The 17383-nt window shown below is 36.3% G+C and overlaps 1 protein-coding gene across 1 annotated transcript in view; it reads right to left on the bottom strand.

The window, feature by feature from the left end:
- Positions 1-490: 490 nt before the first annotated feature.
- LOC144434706 (cadherin-like and PC-esterase domain-containing protein 1) overlaps positions 491-17383 on the bottom strand; it is a 40147-nt gene continuing 23254 nt past the window's right edge. Inside the window, exons 9-19 of the mRNA XM_078123569.1 lie at positions 16814-16984; positions 16234-16338; positions 15134-15524; positions 14600-14789; positions 14008-14188; positions 13159-13282; positions 11395-11531; positions 7395-7717; positions 6505-6592; positions 4243-4389; positions 491-2382 (exon numbers count right to left, since the gene is read on the bottom strand). Coding sequence (XP_077979695.1) covers positions 2188-2382; positions 4243-4389; positions 6505-6592; positions 7395-7717; positions 11395-11531; positions 13159-13282; positions 14008-14188; positions 14600-14789; positions 15134-15524; positions 16234-16338; positions 16814-16984 — 2052 coding nt within the window. The 3' untranslated portion in view covers positions 491-2187. The remainder of the gene's footprint in view (positions 2383-4242; positions 4390-6504; positions 6593-7394; positions 7718-11394; positions 11532-13158; positions 13283-14007; positions 14189-14599; positions 14790-15133; positions 15525-16233; positions 16339-16813; positions 16985-17383) is intronic.

Genomic DNA, 17383 nt, shown 5'->3' with positions numbered 1-17383 from the left:
GTCAGCATGAATATCACATCATAGGGTGCAGGCTTTCAGCATGGCATGTGAGAAGCACTCCTTCAGGCTATTACATACTTCAACAAACTGCATCTGATACTTTCAATGAAAGCTTCTAAATCCTCTTGAAGTGTACTTGCAAAAACAGACGTGAAACTTCAGACTCTGGTTCAATTGACCACTAACAGTAGGCGAGAACTACTTTTCATTTCGTGAGATTATTTTTGCACTTTGATTATTGGAAAGGTTGTGACTTTCTTGGTGTTTATCCTGTACAGTTATTTTGTTGTACTTAAACCACAGCCCCTCTGTAATGGACTTGGTGCACTAACATACAGTCTAGCTCATTCTACAGCCAAAAAATTCATATGTATGTATAAAATCAGAATATCTACTTATGAGTCATGCATGCATACAACATTTACAAGCATTACATATCCATCATCATCATCAACACATTGTAAGTGTCAATGTGTACTAACTTTCTACATACTTGGAAGTGAACATTTTGCAATGTTAACAATGTATATCATATGTCATGGGGATATAATATCTGCAGGGAGGACAGGGGTCATATGATATCTGCAGGGTGGTCAGGGGTCATATATCTACAGGGTGGTCATGGGTCATATGATATCTGCAGGGAGGTCAGGGGTCATATGATATCTGCAGGGAGGTCAGGGGTCATATGATATCTGCAGAGAGGTAAGGGGTCATATGATATCTGCAGAGAGGTAAGGGGTAATATGATATCTGCAGGGTGGTCAGGGGTCATATATCTACAGGGTGGTCATGGGTCATATGATATCTGCAGGGAGGTCAGGGGTCATATGATATCTGCAGGGAGGTCAGGGGTCATATGATATCTGCAGAGAGGTAAGGGGTCATATGATATCTGCAGAGAGGTAAGGGGTCATATGATATCTGCAGGGAGGTCAGGGGTCATATGATATCTGCAGGGAGGTCAGGGGTCATATAATATCTGCAGGGAGGTCAGAGGACAGACAATGTGAGGTTGTCTTTCTACTCATTGTTAGAACATGAAATTATTAGAAAACAGATTTTGTCCTATTAGTATTTTATTTAGAATATCAAAGAGGTAAATAATATACCGTTCCCAGGTAACTATATTTTACTGTCATAAATAAAGTAGTGTTGGTCCCTGTGACCCCTTTTCCTAGTGATATCAAACATTGTACACTATCAGACCCAGCCTTATAAATCAGCTGAAGTTTGATTGTAAGCTGAGTTTCCATAAAGGTCTACAGGTTGCTACCAAGATTTGTCACATTTTAAGTACTTTGGTATATCTACAGCACATTCTGAGGCCATTTACGATTCATTTACCTAAATTATGTAAATAGATATTAGTTTCAGAACAGCTTTTTGAGGAATATTTGTGGGGCTTGTTACAGCATCCTGTGCAAGGGTCTTACTTCTCATTATACAATGTAGTCTGTAAGATATGATGTGTTATACCGTCCAACCTTTCCATCAGCTGTACTGTTACAACAAGACATCAATCAAAAGGTGGGCATATGACCGTGTAAGGGGAAACTATACGTGTCAGTGATCATCACAAAAGGTATAACCTTGTTTGCTTCTGTCTTCTCATAATATTGTAATCATCAAATACATCTACCCTTTTCTTGTTGATCAGATGTCTCCTTGTTTTGTCATGGTTATATCTATGGCAACCATCCTGTGCCATCCTGTTACCATGACAACCACCATGTGATATCCGGTGTAATCTTGTAACATGGCAACTTACATGTAATATCTTGTGCCCTCTTGTGACATGGCAATCATCCTGTGACCATTGTGCATATAACATAATTGTTGATGTAGTGGTACCATAAATATGCATCTATTAGATTGCCTTCAACATTCCTGTATCAATTGCCTTCACTGGGTTGCTATGCCAACTTCTCCTGTCACTATGGCAACTTCTCAAACTCCATATCTGTTGCTATTGAGTAATTCAGAGCAAATTGCACCATTGTGATTTTTTCATAGTCCATCTCATCTCTATCATCAAGTTGCTATGGAAAGTACTCAACTTCTACATATTTTTTCAAGAAGTATTTCAGAGAGCAGTACCTTGATATTGCAACCAGGAGAAGTCTGTCATCATTTTCACCATCATCTTGTCCCCATGACAACCATTCCAGTTGCTATGGTAACTATTCAACCTCCACATATTCTATTAAGTAATATTTCAGAGTACAATGCATTGATATCACCATCAACATGATAGTATGTTGGTCCATCATTGAAGTCTTCTACTTCTTCATCTAGGCGATACATGGAGGGTTTCTTTGCCACATAGAACTCTGGAGTTTTAGTTGTTGGTTTCATATCTTCAGCTGTCATCTCTCTCACCTGGAATTAAAAAAGAAATGATATCAATGTCAGATTGAAACATTATCATAAGTTTACATAGAAAAGCTAAAATCTAGATTTCTGGAACTCTCTAAGACAAATGTAATGAAATATGAAATGCGAGTACAATAGATACATATTTGTCATCAAGTTAGGGAGCTAGGGTTATGGTAGGGATAGGGATTGGAATATGGTTAGACACCTTAACTTACTCACAATTTGAATTTGTGTCATCAACCATGAGTGGGCATAGTTCTTTATTAACCATACCACATAATAGGCAAACTAGAAATGTAAATCCAATGGGGTTGTATTCAATGTATCTGTTTCTATTTGTCTCTACTTTGATTTCATTTGTGACTACATGCCTCTTTTTGGTGGTATAACTCTTCAGCTTTAACAACATGAAATGAAATTCAACATGTTGTAGAGACAGTATCAAGTCTCATAAGTTATATATTTCACATGTTTTCTTTTATTCTTTCTAAAAAATGGTTGACTTGTGACAACATTTTAGACTTGAATCTTTTCAGATAAAGTTATTTGTCCTCTTGTGAGGTTCATGAATGAGATGTGGTTTGATAATCTATTATATTTAGTAAAGTAGGGCCAGGATAATATTGAGAAGTGGTACTTGAATGTTTTCTTAGATTTATTCACCCAGTATTTGTACTCTATTTCAGACACTCATTGTGATGATTTAAGTTAATTTAATTTCTAGTATACCCATTATGCTACTGGTAAATTACTTTTGATCTCGTGATTAAGTAAAAGTGCTAAAATGAAACCAGTTTTTATTTGATTAAATGTCTTCCTTCTGATAGAGGCTTGTATTGTACAATATAAGTATTTGGGTGATGAAGTGACAGAGAGGTTCATTGACATTGAAATCTCAAAGACATTCCTTGACAAGGATTTCATATGGGAAGTATAAGAATCATGTTTATTGACCTATAGTGTTGACCAATATTACAACTTGGGTGGTAAATTGTAGAAATACCGCATGTAGACCTCAACAATCTTTCAAAGGTGTGTGAAATAAAAGTTTTGATGACTTTCCTTATTGTATAATTATATATTCATTCCATTCAACTCTTAGGTAAGAATGGACAGCTGTTAACCCTGACCTAATTCAAGTTATACATAACAAGCAATTACTAAGAATACCATGTCATAAATGTCTTGTGCATCCAAGCACTTATGTCCCAATGTCAATCATATGCATATTTGCATATCCTTTGGTATTAATTAAGAATCATTTCAGTAACTCCAAGACACATAAAATACAAACAACATTGAGTGATTTCTATTCAGACATTATATCATCAGTCCCTGGATGTATGCCCTGTAGTTGACCTGGGAACACCAGAAGGACAAAATCCAAACTTTACATGTAGTAGTCTTCTGTGATATAACAATTTTGACAAAGCTAGGAAAATCAACTTTGAAATATCAATCCAACACTAAGTCACAGTCTTTTTCATTTTGCAAGACTGAAGATTAGTGAACAAAGCAGCTACCTGTATATGCCATTGTAAAGATGAAATGAAGAAAGTAGACTGAATGTCTCATGCCATATTCTGCTAACCCTAAGCAAAGAACCTTGAATGAACTCTAAGGTGTATACCCTAACCAGTTTTGTGAATCAAATAGGAAAAGAAAGAATGGAATATAAGGTATTAAGAGTTGGGTATAGGGTCAGTGCTGGTTATATGTGTTCACTAATCTCCCTTCAGTTCTCTTGTATAGTGATGGAATTTGATTAGTGCTGTGTCTTCCATTCTTGGCCTAAGACTAAGTCCAATCTCTTCTACTATTGAGAATGATGTACGTCACTTTGTCAGGTCACTAGGTACTCACTTTGTGGAAATGACAGGCACATTTTCCTTGCAGAAAATCTTTGTATCGTGCCATGGTGATGTTCAATGTTTCCACTACATCATAGCCCAGACTGACAGCATAGTCATGCAAACCTGCATTGTGTAACAACAGTTTCCTTTGTTCTTGCTGTAATATAAACATAAATATGTATTATACATTTGACAATATTCATTATATCACAGGTGTTGACAGGTGTTACATGAAATTGACAGTGTCCTGCATACCAATGTACTAGTTTAAAATCCTCTAAAGTCGCTATACATTTTTGCTATTTAGTATTAATTTTGGCCATTTCAAATATCAATCAAAACTTTACTGAAAGTGGTTCACTCTTTCTGATTAATACCTTGTTTACAAGTCATTGATCATAGTGCGTACACTGGCTTGATGTCCATGAGTAAACAGATCATTCATGTGTTTGTCAACACAATTGTAAATGTGTATATAATGCTAACAGATTTGATCACTAGGAGATCATACATGCTTTAGTAGGTATAAGGATATAAATACCATATAAAATAACAACAAAACAAACAATTCTCATCACAACTACAGGGGCCTAAATATAGTACCTAAGTTTCTATTGGTTTTAAATTGAATTTCCTTTCTAAGACTAGAATATACAGGGAACTATGTAGACTTGACTGGATTCCCCTCTGTCACTTAGTGTCTATTCAGACAAAATGGCGTTCAAATCAAATTTGAATGGTAAGAAATCTTACAATGGTGTGTAGTATTGACAGTGACATTGTGGATATAGTGAATGCTAGTGAGAAAATCCTGCAAACCTTCAACCAAATCCCTTAACGCAGATTTAGACTAAACTCATTGTAAGAAATGGTGTCTTTTAAAGGCCAGGCATGATATGTTGAAAGAACATGGTCCCCAGTGGGAGTCATTTCACTATGGAGACACTAACCCGGCATGATGATGTTTTACAAAGACAGAATGGAAGAGTTAGCCTGGTATTAGTTGGGGACAAAGTATCTGTCTTGATGTAAGATTGTTTATAAATCAGTACTGTAGATACAATGAAGACGATGACCTGAATGTGACTCTCTCTCACTATCAAGTATTTGTTAACTGATCTTTATTGTACTCTTGTGGTTAGCTTACACAGTCTTGGGATTATTTGGCACACAGTACAACTAGTCTCAAGACAGAGTCTACTACTGATATAGTCAACACTCTCTTCTCTGACAGTTTCAATATAAAACCTATCAATTGATTTGGTATGGGTTATGTGTTTTTGCCAAATTCAATCTAAGACCCATGGCTTGTTTTGGTATGGTCTTAGAATATTATATGCAATCTAAGACATGTGGTTTGTGTTGGTATGTTTTGCTAAATTCAATCTACGGTAAGACCTGTGGTTTGTCTTGGTATGGTCTTATATATGTTTTTGCTAAATTCAATCTAAGACCACTGGTTTGTCTTGATATGTTTTCGCTAAATTCAATCTAAGACCCATGCTAAACCTGGCCTAACTTAGGACACCTGTGGAAAGGCTGTTGAAACCAATCTGACTTAGGTAACATATATAAGAGGTGTCCTGACAGTGGGAAATGTAGGAAATGTAGGAAACTGTCCTGTCACACATAATCCATATACACGGTATATCAAGATAACAATCACACAGGGTAAAATGAGTAGATCTATTTACCTGGGATTATATCCATAATACATTTTGGTTCTTCCAGAGATGTTGGTCACCAAACTATTTAAATTATAAACTAAGCAAGCATACTTACCAATGTTAGACAATGAACTAAGCAAGTATACTTACCAATGTTAGACAATGAACTAAGCAAGTATACTTACCAATGTTAGACAATGAACTAAGTAAGTACACTTACCAATGTTAGACAATGAACTAAGTAAGTACACTTACCAATGTTAGACAATGAACTAAGTAAGTACACTTACCAATGTTAGACAATGAACTAAGTAAGTACACTTACCAATGTTAGACAATGAACTAAGTAAGTACACTTACCAATGTTAGACAATGAACTAAGTAAGTATACTTACCAATGTTAGACAATGAACTAAGTAAGTATACTTACCAATGTTAGACAATGAACTAAGTAAGTACACTTACCAATGTTAGACAATGAACTAAGTAAGTACACTTACCAATGTTAGACAATGAACTAAGTAAGTACACTTACCAATGTTAGACAATGAACTAAGTAAGTACACTTACCAATGTTAGACAATGAACTAAGTAAGTACACTTACCAATGTTAGACAATGAACTCCATCAATTGCCTGATGGAAACCTGCACCCAGACCTTTCATTAGTTTCTTGATTCCTGTCAAGCCTTCTCTGTAAAGCAAATCAAATCAGGAATAAATGAATGATTGACAGAATAACAAAAATCAAAGTCTTACTGACCAAAACATCTGCCATATCATCGATGAGTAATTTGTCAATTTGAAATATACATTTAATAATTTCTTTTCTTTTCTCTGTATAGCAAAGCTAATAGGCTTTCCAAAAATTTGCCATGGTGGCACTTGACCGAGTGATGACAAAAAGTATGTTAACCTGGACATTGACTTAGGATTAACACCTGGTGAAAACATGTTCATGTTGTATGTAAATCAGTAAGTGTTTACTTTGTATGTAAATTAGTTGATAGTGAATTATGTTAAGTTACAAGATGGCTCAGTCGTTTAAATAAAATACAAATTAGTTGGCAGTTAATTAGCATATTAGATTGACATATGGCTGGAAAACAAGTCCTGTATGTAAAGTACAATGTAACTTTTGTCTGTAATGGATGAACATTTTGAATGCTGTAGTATACTGTGGAGTCCTGTCCCATCTCTGATTGAAAGCTCAACTTTGGACATCAAACATTAACTATGAACTGTATGTGGAACAGAAGACTTCAGCTGTGTGAACTGTCATCAACATCATCTATGATCAGTGTGCTGTGTTGTGTTGGGCAGTACCAATTCTACACTTCAACACAAGACAAAGAGACTTTTACATCAAACTCTGTGAGTAGGTTAATTATTTGTCACACCCACAAATCAATAGTCTTATTAATTTTAATGTAACCCCCCCCCCCTCCAAGTGTTCCAAGGTTTAAACTATAAGTTCATATATAAACTTCCTTTACCTTTTGAGAGACTGTTGTGCTACATTGAGATGATGAGTAGCCAACCAGTGAACTCCACCTACAATTAAAACTGTATTGGTATTGTTCTCCAATGGCAGAGTCCGTTGTAAAAGCTGGTACAATGCTTTGTCAAATACCGGCCTTTGATTGGCTGGCAGCCAGAATTGTGGGTAGTAGGCAAAACTGACCAAAGTTTGGTTATTGTTAACGTTAGTGTAGACCTTGATGTTATGTGTTTTATCCCACTGCATTAAAGTGCCATTGACTTGCTCCATCAAGTAATACATTATACCACGGTTTGTAGAGTCACCAATGAATAAAATCTGGGAATAAATAATAACAACATAAGTACTACTTCATTTAATTTCTCCTATTGGCATCTGTCCCACTATTTTCCTAAGAAAACAATGGGGATTTGCATACCAAATGATTACATTGTAATATACAGCAAAATATTTTGCAACAGATAAAGTGAATAACAACAATATTGTACTCTAACATGCCTGACTCTAATTTCCAATTTGTCACCTTCATTTTGCTTTAATTCTAAAACATTAGCGGTAAATACTATACATATGTATGATTCAGTGTACTTGTGTTTTACCCTATATGATGTACAACGGCGTGTAATAAACAACAAAAATCTCATGACATGATTTTATCCCTTTCAAGGATATCTGGTGAAATTTTTGAGCAATTTAAAATACTGGACCCTGAGATAGGAGCCTAGATACACACAGACAAGATCAATAGAGTTTACAGATCTCTCAAGGCATCAGATTTGTCAATATCTAAAGAGCTGAAAACATGTTCCATATACTACCACTCATACTTAGACTGGAAATTTAGAAATACATGTAATAACATGGTGAAGAAGAACACTTTAATTTGATGACCACAGTGGCTCTTCTTTCAAACTCTAAAAACAGTCTCAGATACAAGATCCTGAACTACCTGGCAACTGGTTTATATTTACACTGTACCTAGAGTCTATCCAAGGTGTTTGCTTGTGCCTTCTGTGAACAGGCAATCAGGGAGCAGGCAGGGAATATACTAACAATAAAAGTTAGCAGGTCTGTCTGTGAGTTTGGTGACTCCAGTTTAGAGAATGCAGAGTGACAAACCAAATCAGTGGGAAACTACTACAACATAGTTGTGACTAAAAATTCACACATTATATAACTGATCAGGTCCAATATATAACTATGAGTATGATCACACTCCGAAAGTATCATGAATCTTCTATCCAGCTACAACATTCTAGCTAGTCTCAATTGCCTGCACTATTTTGTACCAGACTTTGCTTTGGCTATGTACACCATGTCTAAGTTTGAACCATGTGAACAAGAAGTAGTGGACAAACAGACTAAGAAAACAATTAGTTGTTGAACAATACTCCAGTGATGTCCAACTACGCTTTACATGACTGTTTGGGAGCCACTACAAACCATGTAAATAGCTTGTTACTTTCAAGGGGTTCTAACATCACTGCCATACTTGGAATTGTTGGCAAGTGGCTATTACATTTGATGGCAAAGCTATTAAACATTGCTGCCTTTTAACAATGAATTACTTATTCAATCTCTCTTCCCTATTTTCTCTTCTACTTTTTGAAAGTCTGGAATAGGAAAGTAGCAGCTGCACAGTGTTGTTTATAATTAGATGAGGAGGGGGGGGGGGGGAGGGGGAGGGGGAGGGGGTGTTACAAAAGGAGCTAAAGGGATGTCCCAAGGATGCTGGAAAACAGGTTTCAACACATTTTTCTGAGAGTTTTAATACTGAACTACATCAGGCAGGCGAATTTGGAAACTATTGGAAGTTGACAATTTGCCTAACTTAAACAGATAAAATATTAATTTAACATAGAGAATGTAACTGTATAAATAGTGTAAACTTGTGCACTGTTTATGTACAAAGCATCACTAAGCCTAGTGCACTGTTTATGTACATAGCATCACTAAGCCTGGTGGACTGTTTATGTACATAGCATCACTAAGCCTAGTGCACTGTTTATGTACAAAGCATCACTAAGCCTGGTGCACTGTTTATGTACAAAGCATCACTAAGCCTGGTGCACTGTTTATGTACATAGCAGCACTAAGCCTGGTGAACTGTTTATGTACATAGCATCACTAAGCCTAGTGCACTGTTTATGCACAAAGCATCACTAAGCCTGGTGCACTGTTTATGTACAAAGCATCACTAAGCCTGGTGCACTGTTTATGTACATAGCAGCACTAAGCCTGGTGCACTGTTTATGTACAAAGCATCACTAAGCCTGGTGCACTGTTTATGTACATAGCATCACTAAGCCTGGTGCACTGTTTATGTACATAGCATCACTAAGCCTGGTGCACTGTTTATGTACAAAGCATCACTAAGCCTGGTGCACTGTTTATGTACATAGCAGCACTAAGCCTGGTGCACTGTTTATGTACAAAGCATCACTAAGCCTGGTGCACTGTTTATGTACATAGCAGCACTAAAGCCTGGTGCACTGTTTATGTACATAGCAGCACTAAGCCTGGTGCATTGTTTATGTACAAAGCATCACTAAGCCTGGTGCACTGTTTATGTACAAAGCGTCACTAAGCCTAGTGCACTGTTTATGTACATAGCATCACTAAGCCTGGTGCACTGTTTATGTACATAGCAGCACTAAGCCTGGTGCACTGTTTATGTACATAGCATCACTAAGCCTGGTGCACTGTTTATGTACAAAGCATCACTAAGCCTGGTGCACTGTTTATGTACATAGCATCACTAAGCCTGGTGCACTGTTTATGTACATAGCATCACTAAGCCTGGTGCACTGTTTATGTACAAAGCATCACTAAGCCTGGTGCACTGTTTATGTACATAGCATCACTAAGCCTGGTGCACTGTTTATGTACATAGCATCACTAAGCCTGGTGCACTGTTTATGTACAAAGCATCACTAAGCCTGGTGCACTGTTTATGTACAAAGCAGCACTAAGCCTGGTGCACTGTTTATGTACAAAGCATCACTAAGCCTGGTGCACTGTTTATGTACATAGCAGCACTAAAGCCTGGTGCACTGTTTATGTACATAGCAGCACTAAGCCTGGTGCACTGTTTATGTACAAAGCATCACTAAGCCTGGTGCACTGTTTATGTACATAGCAGCACTAAGCCTGGTGCACTGTTTATGTACATAGCATCACTAAGCCTGGTGCACTGTTTATGTACAAAGCATCACTAAGCCTGGTGCACTGTTTATGTACATAGCATCACTAAGCCTGGTGCACTGTTTATGTACATAGCATCACTAAGCCTGGTGCACTGTTTATGTACAAAGCATCACTAAGCCTGGTGCACTGTTTATGTACATAGCATCACTAAGCCTGGTGCACTGTTTATGTACATAGCATCACTAAGCCTGGTGCACTGTTTATGTACAAAGCATCACTAAGCCTGGTGCACTGTTTATGTACAAAGCAGCACTAAGCCTGGTGCACTGTTTATGTACAAAGCAGCATTTTAGTCACTACTCATTTTCAAGTTTTGGTTTTTCAGGGAAAAAAGCCAAAATAAAAGTCTTTTGCGAAAATTTTCAGTTTCACAGTAGTGTGAATATAGGCCTTATGGAGAACTGTATCTGGGATAGGCATAGAGAGTTATCTGTACATCTAGCCTATACCATTGTATCCTGCTTGATGTAACTACTATGCTCTCAGTCTGAAGTGGTTGAGTCTCATTAGGATAATTACAGAGTGGTCGGATTAAAGCCTTTTGTGTCAGGGCCATAAAATAAGACTTAATCAAGTTAATGTATGCAAATTATAAGGAATTAAATGAATCACATCTATGGTGAACACAGGATAGGTGAATTAAATTGGCACTAACACTGTTCAAACAAAAGATCCAATGTTACTGTCATTTATAACCTACTTCCCCTATATTTTGCTACACTTCTTTTGTTTTTTATAGAAAGGACAATCCATGATTGAAATAACAATACAAGAGACAATCTACTAACCTTTTTACCAGCTAAACATTGTCTCAGAGTTTGCCTGGACATCTTCATATGTTGACAGTCATTGGGATACCATGCTGCTTGCTTCCAAAAGCAGGAACTCCTTACATTACATTGTAAGCATGGTAAAACCCAACGTCCTACAGAATTGAAATAGAATCACAATTTATGTGATGAGGTTCATTCATGGCATTGTGTCTATACTTTCTTTATAACCTGGAGTTTGTAATCATTACACAAATATAGTATTTCAATTATACAACAATATTCCAGACAAAATTAGTAGCACTGACCAATCAGAGAAAGTTTTAAGAAGTATAAAAATTTGCTTCTTGATCAATATTTGATTTTGTAATGTTTTTCATATTCACACACATTATATGGCCTTGTTCTTTTCATTGTGTTTAGACCCTGTAGCAGTCACATAATATGTTCATTTCATTAGTTTGGTGAAATTGGAGTGGTTATATAAGACAAGATTCGTTAATTACAAACTATTTCTAGCCTCTCACTTGTTCTTCAGAAATGTGTTCGTTGGGTTCAATTTCTTTCTTTTTTATGGGTGATTACAGATTCAATTTCATAACTTGCACTACTATAGAACAGGATGGCATGGACTCAAGTCATACACAATACAAAATGACAGAGTGTGGGACTTCTAAGCTATACTTAGAACAGAGTGTTATACATTCTGAGTTAATTTCATGGATTCAAGGCTACTCTACTTATGAAAGCACTATTAGTACTGACATGTATAAACATAACCATTCTCTGACTTTTCCATGTCTATGTGTGCCTTGGACATTGAGTACAGATCAGTGTGCCCGCTAACTATAGCCACGTTTTATTGTTGTGAGTCAAAATGAGAAAAACTGGTATTTCTTGTGAGTCACCGCATAATAAGAGATAGGGGAACACCAAATTTTGGTGTGTCACTCAAAATTGTGTGCGTCCGTGGTGCATCAAAATGGCTTAGAGGGCACACTGGTGCAGATGCAAATGTGTCCAAGTCATTTCATATTTCCTAACATTGGCTAATTTGGCTTCAGTTACAAATATTCCTTGAAAGTTATCTTCATCTAGCTGGATAATACTTGTGTTGAAATAAAGTACTGTCAATACCCACATCTGAGATGGACTGACACTTCTGTCTCTCATATACATTTCTAAGCTGGATGAATGTAAATGTTAACTTTACAATATCTTATTTCAGAAGTTGATGAACTCTTAGACCATCTGATTAAACAAAGAGGCTATTACACAACCTCACCAGCTGAGTGTGTCTTACATGTTCAAGTGCTGGGCTTTCAGTGTTGTATTTTTAGAGTGATAATGAATGTGAAGGGTCTATTTGCATCAGAAGTGAGCTCTCATTTTAAGTATGTAAATTACAGTATATAAGCAATCTACTTGGTGATTGGTACTGTGGAATTGAAAGGTCCCCTGTAAGACAAAGTGTGAGCTCTGCTACAGTGCTAGGTTGTCATTGTAAGTCTGAAACAGATGTGTTGTAAATGAACACTTAAGGGAGCCATATAAATGAAATATTTATCACCTGCTATATCTCCTGTAAAGACAGGGTGGGAACCTATCAGTATAAGAAACTGACATATACTAACTCTAGAGGGGGGCTATGTATGTGAGAAGTCAATCATGATAGCTGCTACATTCACTGTATGACAGGGTGGAAGGCTGGCAGTGTAAGTCTGAAACTGACACATACTAACACTAGAGGGGGCTATACATGAGAAAGATCTATCACATTACCTGCTACATCTCCTGTACGACAGGGTGGAAGGCTGGCAGTGTAAGTCTGAAATTGATTCCATCTTACATCCGACATCAAACTCAGACCACATGATTCCTCTGGAAAGACCTGTAGGTCACACTCCTGTTGTAAAGATAGGTGACAAAAATAAACAAAATTAGAAAACACAGAAAAATTACTTCACAAATTTTCTTCTAAAATATTACCAATTTTTAAAAAATGCATGCCTTAGAATTAGGTGTCACATCATAGGCCACTTGTGCATACAAGTTGATCATTGTAAGTTGACTGAAAACAATTACATGCTCACTAGAGGGCGCTATAACCACTAAAGTGTTTGATAGGCAATTAGGCAGATCTATTGGCACAGCTACTAACATAACAGGCTAACAGTTATAGAATAATCCTCTAAAGTTCTTATATCTGCATAAGTCAGTTTAATTCCATGGATCGTGACATGTCCCTTTAAATATAGCTACTATTAAAGCGGTGTCACAAATTAGTAGTGACTCCATGACTGTTTTGACATTAGCCCTATTTCTAAATTCAACTACAACAATATTCATACATTTTATAATTTCAGGTACAAATTTTAAATTACATTTACCGGTAATGCATTTTATGTTGCAATGTGGTAAGTTACATACTGAGCTCAATCAATGAATCACTTTTGATAAACGTTTTCTGGCTTTTCCATGTCTATGTGTGCCTATGACATTGAGTACAGATGCAAATGTGTCCAAGTCATTTCATATTTTGCAAAGTACAATTACTACATAAAATATGATAAATACACTGCAAACTACAATCCTATATACATTAGTATAATACTATTGGCTTTAACTTACCTGAATCAAGCTACAAACTTGATGTGGTAGTTCTGGATTAAACACACCAACATCTTCTGATAGTTTCTTTCTATATACATTGACAGTATATGTATTGATAACCCACGGCTCTGAATGAGTGACATCCACAACATGCATACTAACTCTGTTATTGCCAATACCTAGGGTATAATTGACTGGCCTGTCAACAAAAACAAAAAGTTGATGATATTGCCAATACCTTGGGTATAGTTGACTGGCCTGTCAACAAAAACACATAAACTTGATGATATTGCCAATACCTAGGGTATAATTGACTGGCCTGTCAACAAAAACACATAAAGTGATGAAAATATCAAGCTTATTGGTGTAAATTGTTTATAACATATGCATTCAAGTATAAATTAAACTTTAAGTAAAAAACAACAAATGACAATGTCTTTGACAATTTATTAAGTAGTGTGTAATTCAACCAACTTTTTCACTTGATTAATTTACTTCATGAAAAGGAATACAGCGTCAAACAGAAGGAAATCAGGCATTCAGACACACAATATCAAGGCATTCACTTCACATTGATGGCATGGCCAAGAAATCTTGAAACATTACTTACCTGGGTGGTCCATATTTATCCTCCATTCTGGCTTCACAGTCACAACTAGCAGCAAAAGCCCAAACTTTAATAAGTACAGTATCATACGGTACAGTGACTTGGTATTCTGTGACAATGGCATCAAATACTGGACTCAATGTTATACCTGGTTCCATGTATAAACCCACCAAGTATGGCATGGTTCCCTTGTCTGCCAAAATAACATTGTCAAATCAATAAATGTCTGAACATACTGTCTGATTATGTTTACTGTGCAGCGAAGTTTCTGTTTTCAAAAACTAATAATTTCAACCATTTGTGTGCAAATACTGACAAAGTTTCCACAACAGCTATAGAGGAGTACTATCTTTCTTTTATATAGTTGTCTTCAGAATATCTAATTTCTTAAGACCTGTTTACTTACTTGGGTGTCCCATTGGGTTTTGGTTTTTATCATTTACGTTTTCCTTCATTTTCTTTAGAGCAAAAAAGGTTACCTTTCAGTGTAACATTATGAACTAACATGATTCTTTGAACAAAAGTTCATCAACTTACCCTCACTACATTGTGGTCTTCTATACTTGATATCAACTGTCCTGTCATCATCATCAAATACATTATCAATCAAACTGGCAATATAACCTTGTTTTTGTAATCCTCTATCAGTTCTATTACTATAAGTGTCTTCTTCTGGTCCCAAATCTTCTAAATCGTTGTTATTCTCTGTCTCTTTAGAGTAGTAATACTGTTCAATTGTTGAGATAATGGAATGTAGTTCAGCGGTGTTGTGAAGTGTATTGACTGGTGAGATACCATGGATAGGTTGATCAATGAATTGTGGCTGCATTGCATCCTCACTGCCTATAGGATTCAGATTGATACTGCCTAGTCTTTGTAAATCTCTGAGCAGTACACTATACTTGGTACAATCATAGGAAGGATAAAGCTGGAAACAAACAAACAAACACTTCACAATCAATAAAATATGGTATTCTGTAAAACTGTATAATAGTAAATAATTTGGATTGATAACCAGCGCACGTACTGGTGAAGTAGTCAGTTACTTTTAACTCTGTAAATACATAACATTGAAATTAAAACTGTGTAATCTTGCTGATATTTGAACAAATTGGATTGTATGAATTTTCTCAGCAACTTTGGGTAAGACTAAAGTTATATCTTTTGAAGTGTTTCATTTGAAAGTTTTCTTTGCATATCAGATGTTGTTAGAGGTTCTCTACTGGAGGTGACATTAGTGACTTAAGGAGGTTCTCTACTAGAGGTGACATTAGTGACTTAAAGGAGGTTCTCTACTAGAGGTGACATTAGTGACTTAAAGGAGGTTCTCTACTAGAGGTGACATTAGTGACTTAAGGAGGTTCTCTACTAGAGGTGACATTAGTGACTTAAGGAGGTTCTCTACTAGAGGTGACATTAGTGACTTAAGGAGGTTCTCTACTAGTGGTCAAATTGGTGACATAAGGAGGTTCTCTACTAGTGGTCAAATTGGTGACATATCATGTTAATAATAGCTTGTTCTCTATTAGGAGATTTCCACAAATTAGTACAATTCAAATTCAGTTGGCCAAATTTGTCACTATCTTTTTATTTCTCGAACTGGATACATGGTCAGAGAAGTTATCATAATTCCAAACCTGTTGAAAGTTGCCTTTATTAACAGTCTCTCTCCTGGTATTCAGAATGTACTCCAAGTCTTCATTGGTTAGACATAATTGATGTAAAGGCTGGCAGTTAATTCCCTGGAAAGACAGATATGACATGAGTAAATGTATATAAAGGTATTGGTCATAAAGTTACATATACAAAAATGACAATGTGAACGATTCATTCAAAAACTGTGTAGAGCTGTCACTAGAAATTTGATGATAACAAAATACTTTATGTGCATTACAGTACAGACTACCTTGATACAGGGTTTTTGGTAAGGATGGAGAAGCAATAATGGTACAGTTTACAATACACTGTATTGTAGTTTTGTTGGAGAACCTGGTAAGGTGACAGGGAAACATGAGTAATAAGATTTAATGATCCCCACCCCAATGTTCTCCTTCCAAGCCCATGGTTATAACTAGTATGTGATACAAACGAAGAAATTCTGTAATTGCAAGATGAATGGAGACACTGCTCTTGTGTCATAGGTATTTTCAGGTATGACAACACAGAAATGAAAGATAGATTTTGCCAAGTATGGTACATTTATTTAGAAATACTTACCACTACACCAATACTTGAATCTAGCTGTTCAAGTGCCTCGGCAACTTCATCAGCTACTGGTGTCTTGGCAAACAAAATACCAACTGTGTCATCTATTGCATTTTGTTTGATAGTATTACTGGCCCATCCATCATCACTAGAAGTTGCCTGCATGTGAGGCTGACCATTTACCTGAACACAAAACAGATTATTAGGCCATGTGAGAATGTCCGTATACTTAGAATACAGTTGGTACATCATAGCAAACAATATATACCATGATAATATTAGGGGAGTCTATTTTTAACAACAACAAACTAAACTTAGTAAAAGTAGACCCATCATTGTCAGCAATATACATTAAGTGTATCTTAGGGAGTCTAACTCATCCTGCTCCTAGATCCTAACTCCCTATCTTGATTATTAAATATATAACATTTATAGAGATACTTAGAGTACAGTGGGCCTGTCATAGTCAGTAATATACATCAAGAGTATGTTAGGGAGGCTAACCTGACAACAACCTGAACCTAATCCTGGTCTTAACTCCCCATCCTCCCTGGATCAGAGATCCGAGGTCTTAATACAAGA

Source organism: Glandiceps talaboti, chromosome 1 (assembly GCF_964340395.1).
Source record: "Glandiceps talaboti chromosome 1, keGlaTala1.1, whole genome shotgun sequence".
In the NCBI taxonomy this organism is placed as follows: domain Eukaryota; kingdom Metazoa; phylum Hemichordata; class Enteropneusta; family Spengelidae; genus Glandiceps; species Glandiceps talaboti.
This window is presented reverse-complemented; position numbering and strand designations above follow the sequence as displayed.